At 38.3% G+C, this 15,970-nt stretch overlaps 2 protein-coding genes across 4 annotated transcripts; one reads left to right on the top strand and one right to left on the bottom strand.

Annotated features, from left to right (window-relative positions):
- Nucleotides 1-847: 847 nt before the first annotated feature.
- Nucleotides 848-6,623, bottom strand: LOC131312964 (dihydroceramide fatty acyl 2-hydroxylase FAH1-like). 3 transcript variants are annotated; one of them, XM_058341003.1, is made up of 8 exons: nucleotides 6,407-6,623; nucleotides 6,117-6,226; nucleotides 4,225-4,283; nucleotides 3,377-3,469; nucleotides 2,870-3,066; nucleotides 2,081-2,186; nucleotides 1,513-1,659; nucleotides 848-1,286 (listed from the first exon to the last, which is right to left on the bottom strand). In XM_058341003.1, the coding sequence occupies exons 3-8, from the start codon at nucleotides 4,273-4,275 to the stop codon at nucleotides 1,170-1,172; spliced, it is 711 nt and encodes a 236-aa protein (XP_058196986.1). In that variant the 5' UTR covers nucleotides 4,276-4,283; nucleotides 6,117-6,226; nucleotides 6,407-6,623; the 3' UTR covers nucleotides 848-1,169. The 3 variants fall into 3 exon arrangements, with proteins under 3 accessions (XP_058196986.1, XP_058196987.1, XP_058196985.1); XM_058341004.1 differs by having other exon boundaries at nucleotides 6,117-6,210; XM_058341002.1 differs by lacking the exon at nucleotides 6,117-6,226 and having other exon boundaries at nucleotides 850-1,286; nucleotides 6,407-6,622.
- A 2,131-nt stretch (nucleotides 6,624-8,754) lies between these two features.
- Nucleotides 8,755-13,144, top strand: LOC131312961 (tubulin beta chain). The gene is made up of 3 exons (XM_058340999.1): nucleotides 8,755-9,248; nucleotides 10,825-11,094; nucleotides 12,203-13,144. The coding sequence occupies exons 1-3, from the start codon at nucleotides 8,855-8,857 to the stop codon at nucleotides 12,880-12,882; spliced, it is 1,344 nt and encodes a 447-aa protein (XP_058196982.1). The 5' UTR covers nucleotides 8,755-8,854; the 3' UTR covers nucleotides 12,883-13,144.
- Nucleotides 13,145-15,970: the final 2,826 nt, after the last annotated feature.

The raw sequence follows: 15,970 nt of genomic DNA, 5'->3' as shown, positions 1-15,970 counted from the left end.
AGTAGCCCGCAAGACACAGTTTTTAATGAACTTACGAACGTGATTTTGAAAAGAAAAAGTAAACTTGAGATTTGTCTTTATTTAATTTTTTTCGTTTATTCGTTTTGCATCAATTTTTTTGTAAATTATTAATATGTCTCAACAAGAGAAATCGAAAAAGTAAAAATTATGATCGAAACCCATAATTTTTTAAATAAAGACAAAAATAAGTCAAAAATACAATTTTTTAAACTAATTTTTGTCTTTTTAAAAAAAATTATGAGTTTCTATATTTTTTTTTTTAACTTTTTCGATTTCTTTCGTCAAGCCGAATCAATAATCTACAAATATTTGATGCAAAATTAACAAATGCAAAAAAAAAATAGAATAAAAACAAACAAAAAATCAGTTTACTTTTTCTTCCAAAACCACCCGAATTTGTTTGAAGTAGTCATCATGCTCTCCTCCCTTTTGTTCCATCACTCCAAACCAAGCCAACGGCCGGCGGCCAAATTAGGAAACCAACTTTGCCTAGTCCTCGATCAGAATTAATGAAACCACTACAAGAAAAGTTCACTACTAGCTGCTGCTGCTGCTTCTTTTTTTTGTTGCTTTTTTGACAAGGCACTACTAATAGCTTAAATTTCTTCTTAAACCTTATTGTTTTGTTTTTTCATTTTTTTGTTATGGCGATCAAGATATAATAAGTTCTGTCATAAAAGCAAGTGGATCATATCGATCTCATACTGTAAAATAAGTTCAAAAAGCCGTGATGAAAGGGCCACATGCACCACAATAAGCTTTTTAGACCAACTTGCTTGAAAAAATAAGAAACTAAAACTAGAGTAAAAGTTTATAAAGACAAGGGAACAAAACAAAAGAGTTATCTCTGTATGTTTTCTATCTATAGTAGAAAAATAAGACTCAAAACCTCCTAGCAGCATATATATTACACAATGAGAAGTTGTCAGATTAAGGTTTCATACAAAAAGAGAAAGATAAAATGAAAGAAAGAAAGAAAGACACATTGGAGAAGTATACACTGAAACAAGCCTAGCCTTTGGTATTGTCATTCAAATGTATCCTTGTTAAGAAGCTAGCTAGGATCCTTCGAACCAGCTGAAACTCCAGCAGCACCTTGTATGCCACATCATTTATGGATTTCTCTACTTCGATCTCAAAATGAATAATCATCTTGTTTTCTTCCCAGATTCCAGCGGAAGTGTTCCAAACACAATATCCCAAAAGGAAGACGTGATTCCGAATCCCTTGTCTTGAATTCTGAAGTGATGGTTCATGTGGAACCTCTGCATTGCACAGCAATTATAATTTTTTTCGGTACCTTATTTGAAGGTCATAATTTGTTGGCAGAAAAAGAAATTTTGTGCACTGTTGGGAGTGGATCATCGATTTGTAACGGGAAAGTAAAAGGCTTGCTACATGGACCCGAGTTTGGACACATCAAAATCATGAATGAACAAGAAAAATTTCTACATAAATTAACTGTCCAAACGTAGCCTAATAAAGAGTTACCTTCAAAGATGACGGAACACCTTTATCCGGCTTCCCGTGGTGCACATAGTAATGAGTGCAATCATACATTACGTATCCCAGTAAGCCACCTCCAAACAAAGCAGGGGCAATGGCTGGCCGCGTTGTAAGCTTAATCATGTACCACAACTAGCAATGACAGAGATGTAAATCAGAACCAGTGGAAGCTATAAACAAAAAACAGAAGGTGGAGAAATAGCCATCTCTCCCTGTATATTTTATCACCCTAAAGCACTATCAATTGTTGCATTCGTTAGAATTCAAGTGTTGCGAGAAGTTCATGAGGTTGCAACACTAATAGAAAATCAACAGTCTACGAATGGCCACATCGCAATGAGTTTTACACCTCCCGTAACCATTTTCTAATGTCAAATACTATATTGTTGGTTTGTCTTTTACATCGATTGATCATGGAATAGAGATCTCTATTCATCCAGTCTGGTGATGCTATATATCAAGCCCACTAAATCCCAAGGAAGAAACGACGGAAAACTTCAAGCTTTCTCAACATTGCTATCTAATTGGAAAGAGAGAAGAAACTAAAACATACTAGGGCCGCTATAATTGCAGCTCCTGCGGGAGGGAAAACAAGCCGTAGTCCATCCATGGGGTGCTTATGATGGCAGCCATGAAGAAGATAGTGTATGGTGTTTCCCCTGCATCATAGTAGAAGAGTACTTCAATAAACAAGAAGTGATTTTGGCTGCATGGAATTAACTCCAAGCCTCATCTATTGTATCATATAAAGAGTAAAGACATAGGCTCATAGTTTTTGTTTGCCCTATCAATGGAAAATCTTCTGATCTCAACGTATTTTAGAACTCTGTGTACTTTTTTATGGAGTATTAACTAAGGTATTGCCAAACAAATGAACAATATAACCTTGATACCCACTACCTTATGAATCATGACTCCATGAACAATGTTACACAGACTATTCTATTTTTCCCATAACCCGTATCCAATGGAGACGACATGTATAAGGGCGGGATATGTGTCTTGACCAGTACCCAACTCAGATACTTGTATCTTCTAATTTTTAGCTTTTCACAAGGACGGCATAGAGTTTCAAATATTTCTTTATCCCACTTGATTTCAAGTTAGTATAAAACATTTGGTTAACCATATTGTATAAAACATGATCCAAATAATTGTTTAGGATGTAGACTCATATGCATAACCAACAACATATGATGTAAGGGTTTTGGAGGACAGAATCTGATGCTTGGACATGCGTCCGCACCCAATACACATACCAGAGTTCATATAGACCATAAGCAGTTCAATTGGGAAGTAACTACTGTGAGAGAAAAGGTGGAAGTAGGGAGAAGTGATTAACCAATAGCCACTCGTTTTGATGTGAAAGAGAAACCGGTGCAAGGAGTATTCCAGAAATGTCCAGAGAAAGATGCCCCCAAACACTGATGCTGCTAATTGAGTAGATGGAACACCCATCTGAACAGACCTCGAGACAGACCAGCACACAACTGGTAGCCAAATGACTGGAACTGCCCACCATACTGTGAGAGTTAAGAACTGTTTCACATTTCAAAGGGGGTAAATTAGTCAGCTATGGAATAAAAGGCACTGCCCACCATATATGGATGTGAACTACAAAATAAAGGTAAGTTTCTCATTTCTTAAAACAGTATTGACCTATATACAGCACGTAATGCATAGAAAGCTATATCTATCGTGCCTGATTCATGGCTAATTTTTGACTAACGAGGATAGAAACCAAAATGTTTAGGCATGTGCAATTAAAAGCGTTCCAATTTAACCAGTATAGATGTGATGTGTATACAAATAATGCTTTGATCTGAGTACAAACGTGTCCGATTAATACCTCCAAAATGTCATTCTCAAAAAGCCGGGGTCTTTCCTTGCCAACAATAGGCTTGTGAACCCATTCCTCATAAGCTTCCCCAAGATGGCCAACCTGTAAAAAATTCCAAGAGCTAACCTAATAAGCTTTAAACTCAAAACATACGTTCCAATACCTTATCTATAATCAAGTACGCAATTTCTTGCTAGTGGAGTGGTAGGCACAATACCCCATGCATTTGACAGGGCACAAAACTCACTAACTACAACTAGCAATGATGCCTTCGCTAAGCGACAAAAAAAGTACACATTTTCTTGATCAGAAGATATGTGCACTAATGCATTTATAAGGATTGCAATGTTTATACACACACACACACAGAGAGAGAGAGAGAGAGAGAGAGAGAGAGAGAGAGAGAGAGAGAGAGAGAGAGATGAATCGTGACAGTAATAGCCGTGACCTTATGGCTAGGTCGTCGAATAGAACTCTAAACATAACTAAGCCGGACTTACGGCTCAGTTCACTATTCACTAAGGCTCCGTTTGGATACATGTGGATCTCAAATGCAGGGATTTTGTAACTACAATCCAATGAAATATCTCAAATCAGTTATCAGTCTAATAGCTTACATATAGATTTCGACATTAAGTTTGAGAGGTTTATGATGACGGATTTTCACATAACTATCAATAGAAGCAGTTTGAAATCCTTTAAAATAAAGATCAGACTGGTTCCTTTCTTCACATACAAGTTGCAATAGTAAACAAGATCCAGATAAATAAGACCCACTGAGTGTTGATGCTAAGACCAATATATATATATATATATATATTGAAATCGTAAAATAGATAAAAATGATGGGATCTGACCTGGAAAACAAGAGGCTTGTTCATGTCCAGGGTGAAGTCCTGTCTGACCATCTTGGCACCTTTCAATAAAACAGGAGGCAAATTACTGTCAATGAGAAAAGGCAGCCTATAAACAAACTAAGAAAATCAATGAAGCTAACATATATATATATATATATATTTTGAACCGCGATGAAGCTAACATATATATCATGCTTAGTATCCAACTTATTTCCTGAAATGTCTACTTGCATTAATTAAAAATCTTGAAAACGTTTTTTGTATTATGCTTATGAAGAGACAACTCGTTTTGTTTTTCTTTCAGCTTCCAACACTTCTACTCCTTAAAAATGCAAAAGCCGTTTGAATCGAAATGGTTTCCAGAAAGTTCCCAACATGATGGTGTTCAGACAAAAAGAAAGAATTTCTAAAGATACGCTGTGGAATGCGTTCCAATATCATTTCCATTTTCTTCTCTTCACAAAACGTAACTCTGGCTTTGGATAGCTAAACAGTCATTTATTTTAACAGCAGACTAGTTTGACACACGAAATGCTGAAAGATGCCTTAATAGACAAGATAAAATAGACTTAGAATAGGAGGATTATGCAGTTATTTATTCCAACACAAGAAAAAAAATGTGATATCAACAAGGGAAATGAACAATTGAAAATAAGCATACATTAGTCAATGTAAACTAGTTTCAAATGTAAACCGAGGCAAATCAAGGTTAATCAGACAAAATAAAAAGAGAAGGTTTGTTCGATAAATAGAACTATCAATTCGGGTAGCTTGAACTATGTACAACATTAGCTGCAGGGACAGATTCAAATTGGATCTTTCTGAAAACAGGCTTGATTCGCACATATTTGGTATAGATGTCAAAAGAAGCTTCTTTTCAGTTTCAGCACAATCTGGCGATCAAGGAATGCAAATTTCTAAACAATGCAGCTGTTTTTATGTAGTTTTTGTCATAAATTGTATCCCGAGTTCTACAAAATCCAAAAATAGCTCTCTGAGAATGAGCATTTACATGAAATAGTCCCAAACATAAGGAGTAGCTCATACCATCTCATCCAAGAATAAAAGTTAATCTATTTACCCGTAGCACATACAATCCTACCTATTAGCACATACAATCCTACCTATTATCCCGTAGACCCCGCATTTCTTTTATATTCACATCCGTAATTGGGCCCGTCCCTGAGGCAAGGCGAGCAAGGCTTAGCTCCTTGGGCCCCCCAGTTTTTTTTAAAAAAATTAGGGGCCCCCAATTATGTAGGGTGTTATAATATAGGTACAACACATAAGCCCATTATGTATCATTTCATAACTATGAGAAAACTTTTGGAATTTTGTTGAATGTGAAGAAGTTACAACATTCTACAAGTGATGAATGTTTGAAGGAATATTGTGCCAACCTTGAAATTTAAAACATGAGGGAGTTTCCCATATTGACGGGAAAGAATTATTTTCAGAGTTGAATATCTTGAAAGAGTATTAACCGCAAGAATCAACAAATCCAACTGAAGTGCTCAATTATTAAGATCCTTCGATGGTTGTTTTCCAAATGCACGGATTGCATATAAAATACTGTTCACTATTCCTGTTAAGCTGCTTTCGGGGAAATGAGCTTTTCAAAGTTTAAGTTGGTCAAAACTTATATTTGCTTGACTATGGTACAGGAACCGTTGAACGGGTTAGTTATGCTATCCGTTGAAAAGGAGATCACATAAAAGATTGATTATGCTAGAGTGATTACTACTTTTATTGCTAAAAGGCAAGAAGATTGATATTTTTTGTGTAATGAACAATACTTTCAGAAATTTAATCTACCATATTATATGCATTTTTTTTAGATTGATTTACTGTTTGTTTTGTTTGGTTCGTAAAAGTACATAAGAGGCCCCAACCTTGAAGTTTGCCTCGGGCTCTCAAATGTCAGGGACGGCCCTGCACCGTAATAACATTTCTCAATCCATCCAAAAAGTAATCCATGAGTCAATCCTGCCCCAAATTTTTTCTAGTCATCAAGGATTCAAATACAATTGATTAGTCATAAAATGTATGGTGTGTTAAGCAAATGGGTTTTGCGGCGATTTCTTCCAGGAAGGAAATAAAACAACAAACACAAAATCAAACAAGGTGCATACAAAGGCAACAGTCGAATATATAGTGATTGAATAAAAAATGATCGACCAACCTAGGTTGGGGACAATGCCGGAATGATCTTATGGCGCTTGGGGTGGGTTCTGGAACTCAACCTTCGGTGTTTATCTCTTTTCTGAATCCCCAGAACACACACACACACACACACTCTCTCTCTCTCTCTCTCTCTCTCTCTCTCTCTCTCTGATTCTCTCTGCTCTGTTTCTTTCTTTCTTTTCCTAATGGAGTAAAAGTTGGCTGGTGTATGGAGATATTGATATATTTTTAGGCAGCCTCCGAAGTAAGCGTCAGAGCCTCAGAGGGAGAGGAAAGAAGGTTGAACTTGTGATGGAAAATTTCTCTGGAAGATTGACCGTTGCTCCTTGCTGTTCAGAAAAAAAAAGAAGAAGTTTCAAGTAACCCCGTTCCGTAAACAAAAAGTAGTTTGAAGTAACCCATGTTGTTAACAATAAAAAGAAAGCTGCGACCTACACTGACAAAAGCGAACAGATTTTTCTGTGGGATTCACCATGGATTCTATGCAAATAATTCAAGCCGTTCATTAAATGTAAAACACTTTTTTTAAGGGTTTTCGAGAAAAATCAATTCAATCCGATACCTATAAGTTTTCGATCCAATCATCAAACTTTCATTGAGATCTCAAGATAATGAAAAGTTAAATGATTGGATCAAATATCTATAAGTATTGAGTTGAGCTGATTTTTTGTGGACACTTATGAAAAAATGTTTTACCTTTAATGAATGACTTCGATCGTTTGTATGAGACCTGTGGTAGAACCACAAAAAAATGTGCACAATCTGTACATAACATGTCCCTGTGGATAGACTTTCTGAAAAAGAAAACAATGAAACCAACGAACACACACAGATGTTTTTTTACACCGACATTGCATAGATTTTTTGTAGGGTCCACTATTGGGGTCTTAAAAAATAATTCGAGTCATTTATTAATTTTAAAATACTTTTTTAAGAGACTCTGTAAAAAAATCAACTGAATAAGATACATATAAGTACATGACCCAATAATTTACAACTTTTCATTTAGAATTTTTGGAATTCATTGTACATCCTCCGAACTGCCTCTGCCTTTGCCTTAAGGATGGCAATCTCAGCCGACCCGTTCGAACCTGCCCCGTTCCCGCCCCCGAAAATTCCCGAACTTCGGGGATTCGTTTGGGAATCGGGTAGGAGACGAGGATAGGTCTGTTTCCGCCCCGAACCCTACCCGTCCCTGTTCGTTACCCGCCCCGCTCCGTCCTCGAATCCCCGAAATATATATATTTATTTATAAAAAGTGATAAATATGGCCGTTCTTGATACTTTACTTTATTTTATTTTGTTGGCTTTTCTAATTCTGTTTGTGGAGCTTTGTTGGCTAGGAAACTTTCTGGCCAACCGACAACCGTTATTAGTACTATTTCCTCAGCCCTTTTCCCTGGAAAAAAAAATACAAAACAATCCAAGTCCTTTCGGCTTTCACATGTTAGTATATGTTGTTAGATGCTGAAATTGTGAAATACAGGTGCCCGAATTCCGAATTTCCGTTTTGAATCCCCGTTTCCCGTTTGGGTCGAAAATAAAGGAAAAAAACAAATCCCCATTGGAGATCGAGTTGGGGATGGAGATGAAATAGGGGGTAATGGATAGGAGTGGAGATAGCACCTCGTCCCCGACCTGTCCCCATTGGCATCCCTAAGAGTCTGCCTCCCCTCTTCGACCTCCTATATCATGAGAGACCCGAATAAGGTTGACCAGCAATTATACAATATACTCCAACCTTACAATTTACTCCTAAGCACGGAGTACTAGGAAGAAGACCCATAATAAGTAATTTGTGTGTTCGTTGGAATAGATAGCCCCCACTGTGATTAATTGAGCGGTAATCCCAATGCTAAAATATCCATTCCCGCAAAGACGGATGGTCTGAAATCGACACCTTGTTCGGTTTGATATATAGGTTTTGGATTTTCTTTCAATGCACTATTTTTAATAAATTTTTTTTATTCATTATTTTCATTTCTTTTTTTATCTCTCTACATTTAAAATTTAAAATTCAAATACTAAAACGAACAAGTTTGCTAATGGAGAATATAACAATTATTCTACTTCCACATCCAAACACACACTCATTTATACACCTCCATTCACACAATAGGGGTAAAGCTCACATATACTACACATTCAGCTTGTGTGGATTCCACCTTTATTGTGAGTAAAATATGTAAATGAGTATGGTGTTAGAATTTTTGAATAAACAAACAAAACAAAATCCATCTTCAGAAAAAGAAAAAAAAACAAAAAACAAAGATACCAACCGGGAAAAACCAAAAATGGAAAAATTCGCAACTATAAATACACGCCACAGTCATTTCACGCCAGCTCCCCCTCCATTTCCCTCCCTCCCTCTCTCTCTCTCTCTCTCTCTCCCCCTCCTCCTTCTCTCTCATCAATCCCCCGCCCCAAAAAAAAAAGAGAGTAAAAAATGAGAGAAATCCTCCACATCCAAGGCGGCCAATGCGGCAACCAGATCGGCGCCAAGTTCTGGGAGGTGATCTGCGACGAGCACGGCATCGACCACACCGGAAAGTACGCCGGCGACGCCGACCTCCAGCTCGAGCGCATCAACGTCTACTACAACGAGGCCAGCGGCGGCCGCTACGTCCCGCGCGCCGTCCTCATGGACCTTGAGCCCGGGACCATGGACTCCGTCCGATCCGGCCCGTTCGGCCAGATCTTCCGGCCGGATAATTTCGTGTTCGGCCAGTCCGGGGCGGGGAACAACTGGGCCAAGGGGCATTACACGGAGGGCGCCGAGCTGATCGATTCGGTTCTTGATGTCGTGAGGAAGGAGGCTGAGAATTGTGACTGCTTGCAGGGTATGCGTTCGAACCATTTTAATTGATGATGATTTTCAATGTGTGTTGTTGTATGTTTGTCTATATATGATGTTGTGAGGAAAGAGGCCTTGAATTGTGACTGCTTGCAGGGTATTTCTTCTAACCGTGCGACGGAAACGGACAGAGAAGTGTGTAGATTCGAACATAGATGTGTCTATAACCGTCTGATGCACGTGGGTTCACGCCGTAAATGTATAGGACGGTTCCAGACGCGTCTGTGTCCGGATCTGTATATTTTGTGTGTATCTGTAGCATTTTAGTTGTAGTTTATATTTGGTTTGGGGATGAATTGGTGATAATTATTGTGAATTGTTGGGTGTTTTATGTTTGTTGCTATGCGGTTATGCATTGGTTTGAGAAATGGATGTGCTTTATTTTATGGTTGTGGTTTTTTTTTAAAGATTTTCTTGGGGGGTTAGATCTGGCATGGTATGGGAATTAGGATTTCTTCTCTTTGTGGGTATTGGATTTCAGTACCCCAGTATTACGTATGCATGTATTTATGTCCGTGTATTGTATTCATATGCATGATGAACCTTCTGTCGGCAATTTTGTTGATTTTTGGTTTGTTGGAGGCTTTGTTTTTTGATATGGGTCTTTTTGCTTTGGTTTCGCGAATTGGATGTGCTTTTCACTCTGGATTGTGAGAAAGCAGAGCCCTTTCTCACAAAATCTCTCACCATTCTTTTATGAGATTTGGTAAGAAAGGGAAGGAGCCAATTAAAAAACACCCTTTATGTATTTCATCTTCATTTCTTCCTAAATTACTCGATTCAAATGGGTGATTTGATCAGTGTTCTAAAACAAGGAATTAATCGGTGATAATTTCTTCGGCAGATCTAACCCCCCAAATATTACTCAATCCAAATATTTTCCCAATAATTTCTGTAACTCAAGTTTCAAATTACTCAATCCACATGAGAAATTATTGAGAAATCCTGTGCCCATACCGCTTGAAATTTGAACTTTTGAGATTGTACCTTCTCGAGACTTCATTATTTTGGAATAACTCCAGTAGGTTATAATCCGATCTGACATGATTTAATTTCTTCGGCAGGACCTTTAGAAATGTACAATTACAAAATGTAAATTATGTGAGGGTTGCTATCTCCATAGGAAGCCAATCTAATGTAGGATCTATTCATTTTGCGATAATGTGTCTAAACTTTTCCGCAAAATGGTTATGCAAAAAGATATGGCTGTTGGATTAATTGTGATCTACACACAATATGCCCAAACTCTGTAACAGAATGGGCTGCTATTTAAGTATTGATTGAATCACACTCTTACTGCATTTATGCCCAAATCAAGTAGCTTTGATTTCATTTCAATGATCGCAATGCCTTCTAATTCTCGGTATTTCTCCCTTGGTTGTTTGGTTTCACTGTTAGGTTGATGTTTTTCCAATTAATGAATATTCTTTGAGGGTATAAAAGTTTAGCTGTAGTTAGTGAATTCCTACCATCAAATTATGTAGTTCGCTATATCATTTGCAAAGTACAATTGAAGTGCTTTCTTTTGTTTCAAATTGCACTAAAACTTTTTCAATTGACAGGATTTCAAGTTTGTCATTCATTGGGTGGAGGCACAGGATCTGGTATGGGCACCCTTCTCATTTCCAAGATCAGGGAGGAGTATCCGGATAGAATGATGTTGACATTTTCAGTCTTTCCTTCTCCTAAAGTATCTGACACTGTTGTTGAGCCATACAATGCCACCCTTTCTGTTCATCAACTTGTTGAGAATGCCGATGAATGTATGGTTTTGGACAATGAAGCTCTCTATGACATCTGCTTCCGTACTTTGAAGCTTGCAACACCCACTTGTAAGTCATTTTTCTTTTAACCTCTTTAAGTCAACTTTGACAGGTTTAACTGAAAGCATTTCCAGTTTCTGTTTATTTGAGAGTAATCAGACAATGAGTCGTACTTCCCACCTGGTGTCTCATTATCATGCCTGTTTATTCTTTATCTGTATTGTTAAATTTTGGGAATTGATTTTGCCGCTCCTCTTTTTGTTAATGTCACTCCCCTTCTCTCACAAAACAAATCATCTTATATAGACACAAAGGGGAGTGACATTAACAAATAGGGGAGTGGCAAATCACTCCCCTAAATTTTCTGTTACATCTTGAAGCTCTATTTAATTCTAAAAGCACCATCAAACTGTGCCAAGAGATGAAATGGGTTGCTCATTAGCTGTGACTGCACTATCTGTCTCTCTCTCACTAAATGAATATGTATACATATACATGTAAAGAGTAGACTGCACTCAGAAAATTTGAACCAATAGTTAGGCCCGGTTTGGCTTGAGGGTTAAAGTTGGCCTTTTGCTTTTTGTCTAAATCGGCCGAAAAGGCACAAATTAAAAAGCCCACTTCATTTCGTTTTCAAGGCTTTTAAGATGGGTTTTTGAACCAAAGGCAGGCTTGTCATTTTGAAGCCAGAGCTTGAAAGCCCCGACCCAAATGTTTTTTTTTTCTTTCTGGTCTTTTGCACTTTTTTGTTTGTTTGTTAAAATTCAGGGTGTCCGGTTCAGCTTACGGCTTATGTGTACATCGACTAATCCTTGGGGATCCAATCCTACCGCCCTCTGGTGGGGGATTTTTCTGCTCTTCTGCACTTGGAAAGCAATAAGCCTGTACCCAAATGCTGCCTTAATAAAACTGGGTTGAGCTCATTTTTTGTCCATTTTTCATGTTCGGATGTCCCAAACCATTTGTCCAATTCCATGGTATTCCCGTTTGCCCTTCTCTCTTAAATTGAAGGGAGAGTGCAATGAATGTACTCACTTGATAAGTTGGATTTCCGAAAATGGACAAATCAATTGGGACGGGTACTCAGCTGATATTTTTTTTCCAATAACAAGTTTTCTGAGAAAGGCACATGCTCTAATCAGTAAAAGTTCACAAAGATTGTTCTGTCTTATTTCAGTTGGTGATCTCAACCACTTAATCTCTGCCACGATGAGTGGTGTCACATGCTGTCTTCGTTTCCCCGGGCAACTAAACTCTGACCTTCGGAAACTGGCGGTTAACCTAATCCCATTCCCTCGTCTCCACTTCTTCATGGTCGGATTCGCACCGTTAACCTCAAGAGGGTCCCAGCAGTACCGGGCCCTCACGGTCCCTGAGCTGACTCAGCAGATGTGGGATGCCAAGAACATGATGTGCGCGGCTGACCCTCGCCATGGACGGTACTTAACTGCCTCCGCCATGTTCCGCGGCAAAATGAGCACCAAAGAAGTTGATGAGCAGATGATAAATGTCCAAAACAAGAACTCTTCCTACTTTGTGGAGTGGATTCCTAATAATGTGAAGTCAAGCGTTTGCGATATTCCCCCAAAGGGTCTAAAAATGGCGTCCACCTTTATTGGAAACTCAACGTCAATTCAGGAGATGTTCCGGCGGGTGAGCGAGCAGTTTACGGCGATGTTCAGGCGGAAGGCTTTCTTGCATTGGTACACGGGGGAGGGAATGGATGAGATGGAGTTTACTGAGGCTGAGAGCAATATGAACGATCTCGTGGCCGAGTACCAGCAATATCAGGATGCGACTGCTGATGAGGAAGAGTACGAGGAGGAAGAAGAAGAGGAGGAGGCAGCCGCCGCTTGAGGTATTATTAGTATCTGTAATTTCTCTTTAAGTTTGTTTTGAAGCTTGAATTCGGTTGTCTTGCTTTGGGGGGTGTGATTTGTGTGGATGCCATGTGAAGGAGGTGTTACATAGGGATTGAGAATAGTTGGTGGTATGGGTGTGTATATTCATGGTCTTTTGTTTCTGAGATGGGTTTGTAATTGTGCTTTATCATTTGAACTTGAACCATAAATGATTGGAATGAATTAGATGTGTGATGATGGGTGGCTTTTGTGCTGTATGTATATATGTTGTCTGTCTCTGTTCTATGCACTGTTAAATCCTATTTGTACATGTAATCTGTCCCTTTGGCGAAGATGGTACTACTGTATTTTTTAATGTAACTTCAACAAGTTTGTTAGAATGTTTGTGCGTTTGTAGTACTGTAATAATAAAAGCATTCTCAAATGGGATTAGTACATTTGTAGAGCGTGATGTGATCGTATTATTGTTTTTTCGAGGGATATTTTACCATCATTGAATGAAGGCCATTTTCTGCAAAAGATTGGCTGCAAACCCAATTGAGATATTTTTCCTGGCAAAAAATGTTTGTTAATTCTGGATCTCCTCCTCCACCGGATCTTGAGTCGGAAACGGGTTGGGCTTCTTCTTCCTTGCCTAACTATGCAAGACAAAACAACCATGTTAGTGCCTAATTGGACCATGATAAAGTCGGAAATCCAGTCCGATCAGATTGGGGCCTTTGTGGGCTCACAACAATGGTTGGAATCTTCATCTTTTATTTCATGACTTGTATGTTCATCTAAAAAATTTGCTTGATTGAACATCAGATATGTGAAAAAACAGATTTGTGCAAAAATAAAATGGGCAATTTAAGTTTAAAATTATTGTCATATCATTTTCCTTGTATAAATCTGTTTTGATCATGTATCTATTGATATTCGATCATGTTACTTTTTTAGATGGATTATGTAATCGACGAGCTCTATGAAATGAATGATTTTGATCCTAAAACTAGGTTAGGCTGTACCATAATAAAACTGGACAGTCCCAAACAAAAACCCTATATATGGCAATAGAATCTGTACATAGGACACAAAAGCCTACAAAGTATTACCCAACCTACAGGGGGTACTAGGACACAAGCACAATTGGGGATGGTGTTGTGTAGTGATGTGCGCAGCACCGTGTTGCGCATCTTTGAGCTGTCGGATCGTGCATCCGACGGCTCGGATCTCATCTCGGCAATGAATGGCTCTCGATCGTTATTTGCCGAGATGAGATTCGATCTGTTGGATGCACGATCCGACGGCTCAGAAGTGCGCAGCACGGTGTTGTGCAGTGAGGTGCACAAACCAACCCAAAGTCCACACAAGCATGACTATGGGTCGTGGCTGTGTTTGAATGCTGAAATGTATATGTGCATGGCAAAGTTGTCGATTCCATACCGTCAAGTGTACCGTTTTCTTTACGTATCGGTACTGGTGTGTATCTTGGTACCTTTTTGGATTAACCGAAACATATATTTTACAAATAACCAAAAAATTTAAAGTAGAGTCCTAATAATAAATTAAGATGATTTACATATAATAATATTATGAATTCCAAATTTTGTTGAATTATCTTAAAATTCAAGTTTTTTTTTTTACCAAGAGAAAATACCCAAGTTTTTTGTGTACTGACTGAGATTTTGGTGCAAGCCTGGACCAATACAGGCCGATACGCTTGATATTGATTGATATTGTGGGGAGTATGAAACACCTTAGTATGTGTATTGATTGATATTGTGGGGAGTATGAAACACCTTAGTATGTGTACTACTTTATTGCCAGTATGGTATGAGATTGAGAACACTGGTGCAGAGGGTTACGGTACAACTTCACTTAAAAGGAGTGTAGGCCCGTAGGCAGGTCTGACCCTGAGATTTTTTAGACCTTAGGCGGGGTTTGAAAATGGGACCTGTCATTTGTTCTATATCTTTTACTGGTATTTAAATTGAATAGTATTAAAACATGTAGCGCAATGGCAAATGGCTTGACAGTTGACATACCTCTTTAGTACCTGAGGAACCGTGGTCGAACCTTGGCAACGGCAATACAAAGTTGTTTTTTTTACAAGTTCAAACGTGTTCGCGTTAAAAGGTTAAATGCGCACGTGGCATATAGAGCACATGCATGTTACCGTTGAACTACATCAAACATTCTTGAAAAGTTATTGACATACATAATATTTACTATGTTTCTTCTATGGAGAAATTAAATAGGCATCCTATATGAAAGACTTATTTAGGTGTCCATCTATATGGGTTTGAATAGTTAAGTTCCCATCTTAAAAATGTATTCTTATTCCATTATACCCCTAGTTATTATATATTTATATATATATATATATATATACAGTCAGGTTCCGGTGAGGGATCCCTTATTTTTTTAAAATGCGGGACTTTCCTTCCCGATTGAATTTCGATGATCCGAGCCGCTCAAAGTGATCAGAACGTGATTTTAAGGGTCCCCGCGAGAAATCAGCAAAAAAAATGACCGGGAAGGGCTTCATCCGAGCAGTTTTCATTGAACGGTTCAAAAAAAACTGCTCGGATGAAGCCCTTTCCGGTCATTTTTTTTGCTGATTTCTCGCGGGGACCCTTAAAATCACGTTCTGCACACATTGAACGGTTCGGATTTTCAAAATTTGATCGGGAAATGAAAGTCCCGCATTTTAAAAAAGTGAGGGATCCCTCACTTGATAATTTGTGTATATATATATATATATATATATATATATGTGTGTGTGTGTGTGTGTGTGTGTGTGTGTGTGTAGATATATATGACGTTACCATCTCCCACAAATTGAGGGATTAGGCATAATCCCATTCCAAATCTCCCGGCCCCCTCTTCCTTTCAGTTGTGACATGAGAAAATCACTGACAAAAAGGACGGAAACACCATTTGAGAAATTTCCAAACCCCTGTAATCCCAAATACATGAAAACAAGATGAAGGAGAAGAAAAGAGGCGATTTGAAGTCTGATCGACGACAAGATTCCGACGGACGATGATTTTGAAGGAAAACGTCGAAAACGGGTAATTTTTAAGCCAAGAAGCCAACCA

The sequence above is a fragment of the Rhododendron vialii genome, chromosome 13a (assembly GCF_030253575.1).
Source record: "Rhododendron vialii isolate Sample 1 chromosome 13a, ASM3025357v1".
NCBI lineage: Eukaryota > Viridiplantae > Streptophyta > Magnoliopsida > Ericales > Ericaceae > Rhododendron > Rhododendron vialii.
This window is presented reverse-complemented; position numbering and strand designations above follow the sequence as displayed.

Bases quoted from the DNA above. Each gene is read 5' to 3' on its own strand.
- LOC131312964 (XM_058341003.1), bottom strand. From the start codon at position 4,275: ATGGTCAGACAGGACTTCACCCTGGACATGAACAAGCCTCTTGTTTTC. The intron at 3,067-3,376 runs GTATTAATCGGA...AATGTGAAACAG, and splicing joins TTGAGAATGACATTTTGGAG to TTCTTAACTCTCACAGTATG. The intron at 1,660-2,080 runs GTATGTTTTAGT...TGTCATTGCTAG, and splicing joins CTGCAATTATAGCGGCCCTA to TTGTGGTACATGATTAAGCT.
- LOC131312961 (XM_058340999.1), top strand. From the start codon at position 8,855: ATGAGAGAAATCCTCCACATCCAAGGCGGCCAATGCGGCAACCAGATC. The intron at 9,249-10,824 runs GTATGCGTTCGA...TTCAATTGACAG, and splicing joins GAATTGTGACTGCTTGCAGG to GATTTCAAGTTTGTCATTCA. The intron at 11,095-12,202 runs GTAAGTCATTTT...GTCTTATTTCAG, and splicing joins GAAGCTTGCAACACCCACTT to TTGGTGATCTCAACCACTTA.